The following is a 14649-nucleotide window of genomic DNA, read 5'->3' as shown; positions in this document are numbered from 1 at the left end:
GAACCGCCGATTATCCGAACCATAATGTAAGAACATTACATCATGATCCGAACCAGTGTAGCGCTACCGATTGATTGTTGGACTTTGGCGTAATATAAATTAACGCAGTAGTACTTTTGTATTTAATAAGTAATTGTAGGTGTAATTCCTATAGTCATAACCTGTGTAAAGTACATGTATGCTTCATTCTTCGTGCGATAATATTCAGGAAGGTTTTATATGATCCTGATACAGGAGCAGGAGTGCATAACCAGAGTTAGTGGCGCGATATCTATCTCCCTTCTTATCGCACACTATTCCCCTCTCTTGCACGGCTTGGCGTGCCACCTCCACCAGTATCATATATTCTTTTTAACTTTGCAGAATTTCTACTCCTATTTGGAACATTTCTGAGACTCTATTATGCGACCTTTGAAAGTGAATTTACAATTTTTAGATCTTTCATACATGCTTACTTTTATGTAAAATACGTATAATAGACATAGTTACAAATTGTTAAAAATGTATATTCTCGAATGCAAGAAAAAAAGTGCATAAATTTATAACAGAGGCCTAAAAGATCATGAATAATAAGGACGTATGAAATTGGAATAACAAAAACTTATTAATAACCAATTAATTATAAGTAACATGTATATGAAAGTTATGAAGGTTTCCTTTTTTAAAATGCATTAATTACTGGCAGAGATTTACTGAATCAGAATATAAATTAATATAAATAATAACAGCGCAGAGAATTAGCAAAAATTTTAATGAAATATATTACAGCATTACAAGTTTAAAATCTTAGTAGATTAGTTTAATATGATGTTAATTTGTGTTTACACGTTTAGCTTAGTCCCAGCATGTTTTTATCACATAAAAGCCCATTAGGCTTATCACTTATCCGTAAACGTAGCTCTTAATGTAGTTAAAACTTAAAAGTCTTTGTCACTTGACGATAAAAGAATATAAATTAGCTATGTCTACACTACTCGTATAAAAATAAATAAATCATTGTACTGGACAGTAACGGATAATATTACAACATTGAGAAATCCCATCACAGTTTTAGTCAGATTCATCTTCAGATTGCTCCTTGATGTTCTGCTCCTCGTTATCCTATTATCAAAAGTTTATTAGCACAAAAAATGCAGAAAATGTTTTACAGGATGTGCATTATTATGCATTATTAAGCACCTGAGCTTCTAAAGAATTCCCAGCATCCTTGGAAGAACTTTGTTTAATGAAGCACGTGATAGGCTTCTGCCACTCAGGAGTATCTCTCGGATGGTATGGATTCCCACCGGAGTAACTTTTCCCTGCAATCCCCCGAGTCAATTTCCCTCCATTTGTATTTTAAGCTTAATAAAATAATAAACGCATGGAAATATAAAATATACCTTTGCCATTTTTTACGACTTTCTTAGGTGTAGCAGGAGCAGCAGTTTTCAAAGTTTTTGCTGGTGCCTTGCTACCAACAGCTGTGTATGAACCCAGAAAATAATTCTTAATTAAATTAATCACGCTTTACCGGATAATCAATGTTTAATGTGAAGCTTTCACGAAATCGAGGAATGAATCAAACAAAGGAACAATAAGACTTCTTTGAAATTCAATGTATACGATTGTTAGAAAACTTTCTCACCTTTCGTTGGCACGCGGTCTGCCTTCGTTCTGACCATGTTTCTACGAAGAGCGAGAGATAAAAGAAGCGAAGCAATGCAAATGTTATAAGATTTCGGTATTCAAATCAACTGCAAATCAACTGCGAACGTTTACTGCCAGCTGCTGCCAACTTACAATTAGCGTTTCACGGGTAAGGATGGAGTGCAAAATCACTAACAGTAATTTATCACAGTGATCGTGATTTTTTTAACTTGAATGAATTTTTTACTGTCATCGTAATTCTTGATCTTGATTGAATTATTTTTTATAAAATACTTAAATATAGTTTGTGTTGCAGTCAAACGTGCAAATTCAGCGAATATATACCTAGTATGTACATTCATAAATAGTCAGTGTCCACGCACTGATTTGATTGGTTAAAGTATTCATATATACATTACGCTTTTTAACTAAAGTAAATATTCGTTAATTTAAATATATCAAGAACGATTACATTGGTTCAAAATATATAACTGAAAATCTATAAGCACAGTGAGGACTTGAGAATGTTTCAAAAGAAATTCGAAATTGGGGTTGTGTGGTGCGTGCAAAGAGCAGTTATGCTTTCCACCAATCAGATCACGAAAATCGTGAATCACTGTTCTGCCTGCCGAATATTTTAGAATACCTATTCTTATCTACTGGATAATGGTTCGTAATAATGTAATCGACATACCCGGACTGCTCGGTTCTCTTCTAGCCGCTCGCAAAAATTCGAGTTCTCCGTTCTATTCGAGCCGCTCGCTTTTTTCGAGTACTCGAACAGCTGTACAGTGTGGGGTACGTCCAATATGTCCAATTAGGAAAGATTTAAGGGTATAAAAGAAGAACACGAGAACACGTTTTTACCGTTAGAGGACAGAATATATAATAACACAATTACTGTTTTTACAAAATTTTTAACTAAACCTTAGCAATTAATAAATATTCACAACAAAAGAATATTTAAGTATGAAACATTAAAGGTGCGTTTTGACGTGACACTAAAGTCATGACTTGACTCTTGAGTGATCTCACTAGATTTTAATCACGTTGACCAATGAACGTGCAACTTCAGTGTAAAATCTAGTGAGATCACTTAACACTTGAGTCTGCTGAGCGCACCCACTCATTCCATAAATTACAAAACCGCGCGTAAAACAATCATACAGGCATACAACATTCAAACACAAAACCCACAAGGCTTTCTCACAACGACGCCACTTGCAACGTCTAGAGGAATCTCCTAGAAATCGTCACGAAACGCCGCTGGAGTAGAGGTGCTAAGTCGTCTATTACACCGTGGTGGAGGGTGGTGGAGTCATCTAACACAAAGCCATGTTCACGTGATAGCGTAACATAATATTATAAATGATTTCTTAAAATCTCTAGCTTGCAACCAATGATAACACACGTGCATTGAAATATACCTCAATTTTAGTAGAAAATATATATTTTTATTATTAAACCAATGAAAACAGCATGTATACACTTGTACGTATGTATGTACAGAAGATAAAAGTTGAAGTCACGGCACCTTTGTGGTATAAGTATACATTATAGAGTATGTACGAATATGCAATATCAAAACAGGAATCAAAGGGCGGCGTTCGAAGAAACGTATAAAAATATTAAAATAATTGTGTTAAATGTACAGTAAAAATAAGAATGGCGTACAACAGGATGAAATTTATTGAAGCTCGTGCATACGAGCAGAAATGAAATTTAATTGATTGATAGTTTTAAATTACATTCAATCGAAATAGACTGCTGATAAAGGCGTTGTCAACATAATAGACATTTCTCATTATTACTAGTTACAAGAGATTTATAAAAGTGATTCTTTGAAGTACCGAATACAATATTTGTGTGTAAATTTATGCAATTGATTTATACTGACCATGTATGGTGCATTTAAGCATCAATGTGGATAGAATCCAAAAAGACGTCCATATTAATAACATTATTAATTCTGTCAGCTGATCATCTGGCAACGACACATAAAGAATGTGTAGTGATAGACTCAGAATTAAATCATCCGCATAGTCAATGCAGTATTGAGTATTATAGCCTTACTTATATCTCGTAAGCTTTTAGTGGGAGCCAGTCTGATGAAAGAATGGGAAATAAAAGTAGTTGCTGTGTTTATTCTAGTCCGCAAGTCGGGCGTAAAGAATTAGGATCTGAAGGTATTACCCGTGCCCTTGAGGAGCACTTACCTGAAGGTGGAATTAGCGTTAATAACTTACAACATATTAGCGAACGTGAGCCAGAAGACTGGGATTCAGATCCATCTTTACATCCATGCGCTGGTACTATTTTCATGGAACGATCCAAACAAGCTATTGAAAGTATGTATTTACTTTAAAATCTTTACAAGTTAGAACCATCGGCGTTGTAATCGACTTTTATAATAAAATGTCTAAGAAATTGAATTTCTTCTTTTAGATGGTATGGTAAGAAAAAAGAGTCAACATCAAATTGCTGACATAAGACCATTAAAAAAAAGTAGTAGCTGCAGTACGATATATTTAGACGACAGTACTGTTTCCCAACCTAATCTTAAAAACACAATGAAATGTGTTGCCTTAGCTGTTTATTACCACATTAAAAACAGAACCTCACAACGACAAATAGATATATTTGATGAGAAACTTCATCCCTTAACGGTAATTTTATCATATACGTTTAACGACAACCAGATACAATGAACACTCGATGAACATGTTTTGCGTAATTGACAGATCAATATAAATAGCTTCTAGAATATTACCTGCTAATAGGTAACCATTTTCATGAAAAATGGGTCGATGAAAAAAATGTGAGTATTAGAGGCTAATGTTTTAGGAATCATTTATATTCATCTACTTTACACTTGAAATCAGATACGCAAAAAGTTATCATCCAGATAGCAACCTCTCTTTGCGAGTTGCGAAGTTAAAGAATGCGTAGGGTGAGTCAATCAGTATATTAAGACAATAATTTTTAAACTAACAATATATAAGAAAATTTTAAAGTATAAATTTATTATTATGTATGATTTCGCTGGGAAAAGATATCCTTAGTTTTTTTGTTCAAACGGATCAAATGAATTCAAAGAAACGAGAAAAATATTATTATTAATGGTTGTTAAAAAACCAACGTGTAACAATTATATGACTCACCCTGCAGTTTTAAGGAGAAATTTAACCTGAGATTGGATGTAAATATCTTATTAAATGTAGAATTATAATTACGATTCATTGCTTATTTGCAGAGAGAAGGAGTTGCAGAAGATTATGACAAATACAATCCAGAACTCAAACAAATTTACAAATTCGTTAGGACGTTATTCAATGCTGCTCAACTTACAGCTGAATGTGCCATCATAACATTAGTCTATCTGGAACGCCTACTTACTTATGCAGATATAGATATAACACCAGCTAATTGGAAACGAATTGTACTTGGAGCTATTCTATTAGCATCAAAAGTATGGGATGACCAGGCTGTATGGAATATAGATTATTGCCAAATTCTCAAAGATATTACAGTGGAAGATATGTGAGTTTACGTTTATACCATGACAGAAATAAATGTATATAAAATAATTTTTAATTATAAAGTAATATTTATTTAGGAATGAGTTAGAAAGACAATTTTTGGAAATGCTACAGTTCAATATAAACGTTCCTTCTAGCGTGTATGCTAAATATTATTTTGACCTCCGCACACTTGCAGAAGCAAATGAATTAACATTCCCTAGTGAACCACTCAGTAAAGAAAAAGCTCAGAAATTGGAGGCAATGTCGAGAGTTTACGAAGACAAAGTTACTGCTGAGGCTTTACGTACTGGTGTTAAGAAATGGTCAAGTTTAGATAACATATGCATAGGTGGACCTAGACGTAGTATTGCTATTCTATCCTAAATTTTGGATATAAGTGAGTATGTTACTTATATCCATAACTTCTCAATCAAGGCATGTAAGTAAAAGAAGTTTTACAAACTGACTATAGCATAGTATTAATCAATTTCAAAAGTTTCACGAGCATATCATTTTTATTACTCAATAATTTTGTATTTTCTATTTAAATTGTATATTCTATTTTAATGTAATACATATTTTACAAAACTGAATGTAATTGCTTCTATTTGACTGACTTGAATAATCCAATTCTTTTTCCTACAATTCCAATTAAGAATTAATTATCCATATTTCTTAAAAAAAAAAACAGGAGACAAATTCGTATAATACGATAACCACTTTCATTTTAGGTCAACAATTTATTAAAAATCGATCTATAGTTGTATAATTTTCAAGTAGGAACCTTTTAACATGTACAGTACTAAGATATTACATAATTGAGGTAAATGATTGCAATTTTTTACTCTTAATGTCGTCAGTGTTCCTTTTATTACGTAACAGTATCGAACTCAAATATTATATACTGGATTATTTAACAGTCAATGTTACAGTTAATTTATTAGTGATGAGAGTGAAACATATATACTTTTATTCGCTAGGAGCTCGTGGCTCGGAACCCGCGGTGAGCATCTAACTTAAAAGGGACACGATTCCAAGCGGTCGTTTCTCTCTTCTTTCTTGTCGAAAGCGAGAACGAGTCAGAGAGACAGAAAGCGAGCGAAGAACTATAAGAGATAGACGACGCGTCGATACATTGTCTCGCTCCGTGTTTCGAACACCTGATATTCCGTACTTTGCCATGCGAGCAGCTGTGATTGGCTGTGACGCGAGCCCGCGTCGAGCTTTTACGAAATGTGCGGAGGTGTTTTCGAGTAAACGCTCACGCCCATCGCGCACGCAAGGTCGGAGTATTAGGCGCCTGAAAGTATCAACACGTCGTCTGTCTCTTACCGTTCCTGGCTCGCTTTCAGTCCCACTGACTCGGTCTCGCATTCGTCGAACAGGAATGAGCCAGAACGGGTGGAGTTAGAGCAGTGGCGGATTTAACAGGGCGGCTGATGAGCAGTTGCCGCCTAGGCCCCTGCACAGAAGACCCCACAGGGCCCCATGACCAACAAAAATTATGATTTACGTATAAGTATCCAAACACAACATTTTTTTCATACTACACTTGACCCGTCTTTATTAAACTACCTCTTCATTTCCCCGAAAAATGGGCCTCTGCACAGAAGGACCCTGGGGCCCTATCTACAAAAAAAATTATGATTCTAACCAAACACTACACTTTTTTCTGTACTATTACACTTAGCTCGCTTTTAGTAAGCTACCTCTTCATTTCCTTCCAAAATTGGGTCCCTCAGAACGTCTGCCACCTGGGCCTTTTTTCGTAAATCCGCCACTGAGTTAGAGCTAAATTCCTAACGTGTAATCTAAACCGAGCTCTTAGCGAATAAATACTGTATACCAAATTTTCATGCCGTGTTTTTAAGTAACAGTACTTTTAAATTTTATGCATTTTTGTATTTAAAGAACTTACATAAGTCAAAGTTTAATTAATCCAACTTAAATAATCTTCCAATTTAAATGAAATATAATGAATACAGAAGAAGTATATGTTATATAAAAAAAGCTATTATAAAGAAATTCTGCATACTTTGAAATTGTATCACTTATTGAATGATTAACTATACACGTATGTGGTCATCATTTTGTATGACCAAATCGCTGATACATACTTCTAAAATTATCATCCGTAATTAGAAAAAACCATTGTGAATCTTACATAAGAAAATTATATTATAATTCTATATTATTTATATGAATGGTTTATTTGAAAGTTTTCTAACTTTCTCTCATTTTGCTGATCTTCGTGTGTACACATGAATGTTACAAAAGTCCACTTTGCACACACACACACACAAGTGCATCGAGAGAAAGAAACATAAAGTGTCTACAGCCATATACATACTGCATTGAAGTATATAATGTATTATAATTCTGAAGATTTCGTTAATGTTTTCAATCTGAAGTGTACACTTTAATGTAATGTTAACATTCTTTTTTATTGCGACATATGATTACAATCTATTTGAAACTGATATAACAGTTGCCTTGTAGAATGCTAAAATCTTTTTTTCATTAATTCAATCTCGTTTATACGTATATATGTTTTTTAAAATATTAATTTAACGTCGTATGAAGTGCTTGGTTATTGGCAACAGCTACTTACAGTACGGTTTTTTTCTGTTATTTTATTTCACGGACACAAGTATAAATACAAGCTTCAAAGCATTTGTTTCATTTTCATTTGAATATTTTCTTATATATAAACATTTTGACAAATACAAAAATATACTTTGGAAGATCAAAACGTATAACTCAACTTATTCATTGACAAAGATCTCATGCATTGACAATATTAGATGAATCCTTATTTCTATCATTTTTTGTAGTCGTGGTTCATATAAGTTAACATAAAGTTTACAAGTATGTAGGATTTTCATGATTCAGCATATAAATTTTAATAATTACTTATTAATTTATTAATACTGGTGGAATTATACTACATTGCTGGAACGAATTAATGGTACAAGGAAATGGAAATTTATGCATATGTGGTATGTGCCTTTTTTCAACTGTCCAGGGAAGATCCAGAACCTGAAAATTCTGAAACTTTGTGAATATGTAGGGAATTTCCTCCTGATTAGAACGTAATTTTTGTTTGCTGCCCAAAATCACTCTAAGGAGGTGTAATTGACCCCTGAAAATTTGGCTAGTTTCCGATTTTGTGTTATAAGTCGCGAACTGTAAGAGATAGAAAAAAAGTTTCAAGACGAAAGTTACTTCTTTTAATTAGATCTATCATTTGGTAAAAAAATATTTTACAGTTCACGAGTCATAACACAAAATCGGAAAGTAACCGGATTTTCAGAGGTCAATTACACCCCCTTAGAGTGATTTTGGGCAGCAAACAAAAATTGCGTTGTAATCAGGAGGAAATTCCCTACATATTCACAATGTTTCAGAATTTTTTGAATTTCTGGGTTCGGGATGTTCCCTTGTGAATTGATGTTAATTATTGTATACCACTGAAATTGTAGTAAGTCATCTAAATTGTTATCAATGGAAAACTCGCATTTAATTGTAGTTTAGCAAAGAAATTTATATTTATATTTTCAATAAATTTTACTGAGTTGGAATATTCAATTCAATAAATAGTAGTGCAGTTTTTAACCATTTAATTACAAGTCAGTTTGTCCAATGTTTGAATACCTGTTTGAATTTGATATTATATTATTTAGAATAATAATGCGAAATAACATTTTAACAACATAGAAAAAATAATAAATATTTATTCCAGATATAAAACACTTCCTGTATCATAAAACATTCACATGTTGTATCATTAACATTGCAAGAAGGATGGTAAAATCAGAAAAATTATTTTAACCATTGCAACGAAATAGAAAATCTTAAGAAAACTATTCTGCTTACTACTGTTCAATAAATTTGTGCAAAGAATACTTATAAGCTACACCCATTTTGCATGAATGATTATGGTTAAACTAATGTATGTATGTAAATGTACTATATAGGTTAATGAATTTATTTACAATAATTAATGTTTTATACTTAACGCTTAAGATCGTATATATAAACGTTAAGGCATATAAATAAGATAACATTAAGATGAAAATTAGTTACATAGAAAAAATTATAATCTAAGCTTCCAGTGCACTTGGGAATGTCATCATAAAGTAGTTTCAACTTATATTTATACTTTATTAAAAAAAAATTGCGCAAAAATAATTATTCTACTAAGGAAGCTTCAAAAGTAATGATTAGATTTTAATACAAACCTGAATAATGTCAGAATGTATAGCATGTATAAATTTTTAAACCGCATTCACAGTGTATAAAAATATAGGCATACTAGTTTATGTACTATTTTCACCCAAGCCAGACTTATTAGTTTCCCAATCCAGGGCACGAATATATATTTTGTTTTATATGAAAAAATCAGTTTTAAATGAGATAACGAAAACAGAAAATATAAACAATTATTCAATGAATGCATTAAGAAAAGTTAAATATCTTTTAAAAATGGACAAAAACATTTGTAATATATGTAAGTTTTTTTATTTAAATATTCTGGTTTCCCAAATACTTAGAAATTACAAGACACAGTGCTTGGTAAAAATCCAGTCTGTACCTGCCAGAGGTCAGCAACCGGCGAGCATATCGCGGCTCAACCCGCTCGTTATCCATCCGTCTTTCAACTCACCCGACTCGCCCGTATCCATTGCCGGGTTAAGGTGCGATTTCATGCTGACGCTCGACGCTCGTTTTGAGTGTCAAAACCAGTCACGTGATCGGCCCACGTGACTTTCAGCGTCAAGCGGAAAAGCTAAACTGAGTTTAGCTTTTCCGTGCTTTTCCGCTTGACGCTCATTCACTCAGACTCGCTCGTTCGTTGGTGGAGCTTCGGTCACGTGATTGGGTTTGACGCTCAAAACGAGCGTCGACGCTGAAAGTCCCGTGGACCGATTACGTGACTGGTTTTGACGCTCAAAACGGCATGAGAAGTGATATACAACTGAAGGCCCAGATAGGCGCGGTGGGCACACTGACGCGTCAGGGGAATGCGGCCGTGCCTGTGGACGCGCCGCCTGCTCAGAATAATATCATATTTGTATTAGTATCATTTTGGGAATAGCATTATTATCAGTGTAAAACCACTGACGAAACCTGGAGGACTTCATCGTTCTGATGTGACTAAAGGATTCGAAGAAGAACTCGGAAGGACACGCCTGAATTGGAGGAGTAGGGCACTCGGAGATTACAAGCGAGGAGACAGTTTGTAAGAATGTCAGATCGATCTTGCAACCAAGCTTGCTAACAACTATATACTGTCTTATATTAAACTCGTTGAATTTGAAATCAGTCTTATTTAAACTTTTCGAATTCCCCGCGCAAACTCGCGAGCTGAGTGCCTCAGTCACGGTGTTGGCCTCAGCGTTCCACGGGCACGAACCTTGCAGTTTATCATAAACACTCTCTTACTTGCGAACATTTCTTCTCGATAGAGGGTGCTGTTACGCGCTGACAAAATAATACATTGAGTGTCACCCCCTGGTTAAACTGAAACGCAAGCAATACAGGGAAATCAATGTAAACCAAGCTCGTAGTAACAAAATGATGTACATATTTATTTTATTTCCTCGCCTCCATTCTGTTTAAAATAGGAAATATTTATATAGTAGAATAATTGTATTCGTAATTTACAATTGATTGCTGTCTCAAACATCTAATGTCATTTTTATCAAGAATCACTGCAAATCGTAACAAGTTATAACAGAGTAAAAAATTGTGTAAGTTAATCGTTATAAAAATACGAAATTAAGTGTAAGTTTAAACAATGTCTGTGAAACTATGAACTATACTAGAAATATGAATAATGTTCATTTATCATAGAAAATGAGAATGTTTAATTACTTTTGCTAATCAAATAATTAAAAGCATTTACAATAATGAATTCGTAAAATGTTTTTTTCTATTTACATAGCTACATACGTTACGAAGGATCATTTTTGAGAATTAGGATATACTTTATTAATTTTATTGTAATTGTTGTGTTTAAAATTATAGGTCCTACTCAAGATTAAACAATGATGTCACATAAAATAAACTTAAAATTATGTCGTCTCTGTGGTAAAGAGAAACAACAAGGCACAGATGTATTTGCAGATAAGATTAAAGGGACCGTGTTAATGTCAGTTATAAAGAAATATTTCTCCAAGGAGGTATAAATTCAAATTTTTCATGTAAGGAGCAAGACTCTCATATTGATAACTTTACCCCCTTTTGTTACAGGTGATAAATATATCAAATTCTGATACACATTCTAAATATATTTGTATTGATTGTGAACAAAAGATTTATATATTTGATGAGTTTTGCTTAATGGTAGCAAATGTACAAAAGCAGCTTAGTGCTCCATCATTGGAAATCAACTTTACAGAAGTATGGATGACTTGTAACAGCTTACATTTATTTTTCAGCAGCTATATTAAAGTGTAGGAATTATTTAGGTTTTCCATCCTTACCGATTTCAATGATTTTTGGATATGACGTCGGGGGCACGATTCTGAACAACTTTTTCCTGCACATGTTAGTACCGCTCGACCTTCGTTTCCGAGATATTCGTGAAAAACTGCTGCTACTATACAATGTATTCTGCCATATACCTACCTACAGTACACGTCCGTGGCAGCGTATGCGCCAGCATGGGACAAAACAAATGATGAAGCTGACCTTCGTTTCCGAGATACTTGCGAAAAACTTCTTTTGACTTATTCCGACGGAACACACTCCACTTTTCAACTTGTCCCGGGTATTAGTATTGGTTGGGGCTAGATTAGCGCGGGGGGCGCGCGCCCGCCCGCGGGCGCGTAAAGCGTGGTAACGAACCGATATGAGTCGAGGTGTTGACGGGCATCCGCAAGTTTCTAGTTCAAATCTCTAAACTCACATCAGTTCGCTATATCATGCTTTACGCGTCCCCCGCACTTATCTAACCCCAACCAATATTAATACCCGGGACAAGTTGGAAAGTGGAATGCATTGCGTCGGAATAAGTCAACAGAAGTTTTTCGCAAATATCTCGGAAACGAAGATCGTGCGGCGGTAACATGTACATGAAAAAGCTGTTCAGAATCTTGATCTTGATGACATATCCAAAAATCATTGAAATCGGTGAGGATGGAAAACTTCTAAATAATTACCTAAAGTGTTTGCTATTTGGTATGGTTATGATTAAGTACGAAAATTTTCTGTTCAGAATATGTTATGCCAGTTGAAAGAAAACGATACAATATCAAAAACTATATTAGGCAAGCAAGGAACAAGAAAAAGTATATGCCCAATATGTGCTAAGAGCTTTAGATGTCAGGCACACTTAAATAGGCATAAACGTATTCATACTGGACAACGACCTTTTGTTTGTAATGTTCGTAAGATAATATTATTTTATATACATTCATACGAGTTATAATTGTGGAATTAGAAGTAAGATTTTGAAAACTTAGGCGGAGGTTCCGGTCTAAAAATCGATTTTTTTTATTTCATTTTTCGAATGTTCAACCTTTTAGGAATATGTGTTTAAAAGGATATTTTGAAATTCGTAAAATTTCCAAAGTTATAGGCATTTGAGTAGCAGCAAATGTATGGGTAACAACCGGCCACTTGGCGCTGACGTAAAACTTTAAACGCGTTTTTCTCGAAACAGTGTTCTCAAAATCGGTGGGACCTGTATCTCCAAAAGTTATAATCCGATTCGACTGAAACTTTTTTTATTTTGAAGAATATACTTCTGGCTAGGGGAATACCAGAAAAATATACAAAAATTTGAAAATTTATGATTTTCAAAGGCGTTGAAATTATATATAAAGTAGTACAGATACTACCTTATGAACCCAGTTTAAATTTGCCGCGTAACATGACAGTAATGTAGACCACATAAAAGAGGAAGAGGGGGTGTAAAAATCGATATAGAGAAGTGGATTGATTGTAATTGTAGATCCTTGAATTAAGTGTCAATATACAAGGGATAGATAGGGAAGAATAGGCATTAAATGTCGTTCCTCTATTTATAGGTAAGAAAACTGTACATAATGTAGCTTCATAAGAAACTTTGATTATTGTTTAATAAATATATATCTCTATTTATAGTGAAACTCAGGTTTGTTTATTTGTCCGTGAAGAAAAGTAACGCATTATATATATATATAGTAGTTTTCCTTTAATTAATTCCTAAAGATCACCTATTTTGGTGGGTTCTAGATCGGAACCTCCCCTTAATTTTTGCTCAAAGGGGCACAAAAATTATGTATGTCAGGCATTATTTCATGAGATTTTAAGAATGCGCTGTAACACTTCAGCATCACTATATTTTCAGATTTGTAAAATGTCGTTTAATCAACAAGAAATATTGATGAAGCATATGTCCAGACACGAAGGGAAGAAACAATTTCAATGTGCAAATTGTCATCAATCATTTGGTTATAAAGTATCATTAATGTCTCACATGATAAATTATCACATGGATATGGAGAAGTCTGTTAATAATCACAATTTACAAATAGAAAATAACTCATTTATGTGTTCAGAATGCGGTAAGCATTTTGTAACAAAATACAAATTACAAAGGCATTCAAGGTGTCATACTGGGGAACGACCTTACTGTTGTACTTTTTGTATGAAAACATTTTCACAAACTGGTAATTTAAAAGTACATCAAGTGAAGTATCATCAAATACCTGAATCTTTGGCTGAAATACGAGAGCAGATACAATATAATAATCAGATAGTTGATTGCGATGTACCTACAACATTAAACAACTTTAATACAGTCAATATGTCAGAGACTGATCTACAAAATACTCTGAACCAAACTATAAATCCTGCAGGACAGAGTGACTCGTGTGTCACAAAGATGTATGAAAATCCTTTATACATTGATGATGAAATTGAGACGATTCTGGACCGTGATCTTAGCGAATTGGAGCGGAATAAATACTCCACAAATTTACAAGACAAAGTATCTCTGTGTTTGAAACAACCAGAAACACCTGAATTATTGCATAGTTTATTGTACGATGATGAATAATTTTAATTATTTAATTAAATTCCATTATTTGTAATGTAAGTCTTAAAAATTAATGAAGGAAAAATTAAAAGTAACATCGGAAAATCACAATAAGTCCATTTTTATACAAAAATACGCGTGCACAAGCGTATGTTCGACGTCTTTTTTTATAGCAGGTGATAATAACTTCTAAGATACAAAATATGTTAATGTTATGTTATAATTATTGAATAAAGCATTGATATAGTGCTATCATTACTGAACAATTACGATAATCATATTTAATTTCATTGATCGAATTAATAACTCTCTAAAAGTGCCTGCGTCAGTCACGCACACATTACCACCACTCCTGTAGGTGTTTCCCCCTCCATTCACTGCGCTGAAACGCTCCTCACCCTGCATGCAACGGAACCTGGGCGAGCCGAGCCAACTCGACGAGCTACGCGCCGTGGAATTGCATCTTTAGGG

The 14649-nt window shown here is 33.9% G+C and overlaps 3 protein-coding genes and 1 long non-coding RNA gene across 9 annotated transcripts in view; 3 read left to right on the top strand and 1 right to left on the bottom strand.

The window, feature by feature from the left end:
• LOC143366250 (uncharacterized) overlaps positions 1–14649 on the top strand; it is an 81353-nt gene that overhangs the window by 42997 nt on the left and 23707 nt on the right. The gene's annotated exons all lie outside the window — the stretch shown is intronic.
• Positions 735–1744, bottom strand: LOC143366215 (PCNA-associated factor). The gene is made up of 4 exons (XM_076807081.1): positions 1628–1744; positions 1383–1463; positions 1180–1301; positions 735–1101 (listed from the first exon to the last, which is right to left on the bottom strand). Exons 1-4 carry the CDS (start codon positions 1662–1664, stop codon positions 1051–1053), a joined length of 291 nt encoding a protein of 96 aa, XP_076663196.1. The 5' UTR covers positions 1665–1744; the 3' UTR covers positions 735–1050.
• On the top strand, positions 2911–9490 carry Cycy (cyclin Y). Of its 4 annotated transcripts, XR_013084671.1 has the most exons (5): positions 2914–3977; positions 4075–4295; positions 4883–5169; positions 5246–5589; positions 8893–9490. XR_013084671.1 is itself a non-coding variant. In XM_076806973.1 (4 exons), exons 1-4 carry the CDS (start codon positions 3746–3748, stop codon positions 5532–5534), a joined length of 969 nt encoding a protein of 322 aa, XP_076663088.1. In that variant the 5' UTR covers positions 2911–3745; the 3' UTR covers positions 5535–5743. The 4 variants fall into 4 exon arrangements, 3 of the variants coding, with proteins under 3 accessions (XP_076663088.1, XP_076663097.1, XP_076663075.1); XM_076806973.1 differs by lacking the exon at positions 8893–9490 and having other exon boundaries at positions 2911–3977; positions 5306–5743; XM_076806982.1 differs by lacking the exon at positions 8893–9490 and having other exon boundaries at positions 2912–3977; positions 5347–5488.
• LOC143366093 (uncharacterized) lies at positions 10568–14447 on the top strand. Of its 3 annotated transcripts, none has more exons than XM_076806890.1 (5): positions 10568–10937; positions 11181–11335; positions 11406–11555; positions 12373–12544; positions 13489–13620. In XM_076806890.1, the coding sequence occupies exons 2-5, from the start codon at positions 11201–11203 to the stop codon at positions 13494–13496; spliced, it is 465 nt and encodes a 154-aa protein (XP_076663005.1). In that variant the 5' UTR covers positions 10568–10937; positions 11181–11200; the 3' UTR covers positions 13497–13620. The 3 variants fall into 3 exon arrangements, with proteins under 3 accessions (XP_076663005.1, XP_076662997.1, XP_076662989.1); XM_076806882.1 differs by having other exon boundaries at positions 10574–10903; positions 12373–12540; positions 13489–14447; XM_076806874.1 differs by having other exon boundaries at positions 10574–10937; positions 12373–12540; positions 13489–14447.

The sequence above is a fragment of the Andrena cerasifolii genome, chromosome 1, assembly GCF_050908995.1.
Source record: "Andrena cerasifolii isolate SP2316 chromosome 1, iyAndCera1_principal, whole genome shotgun sequence".
Lineage (NCBI taxonomy): Eukaryota > Metazoa > Arthropoda > Insecta > Hymenoptera > Andrenidae > Andrena > Andrena cerasifolii.
This window is presented reverse-complemented; position numbering and strand designations above follow the sequence as displayed.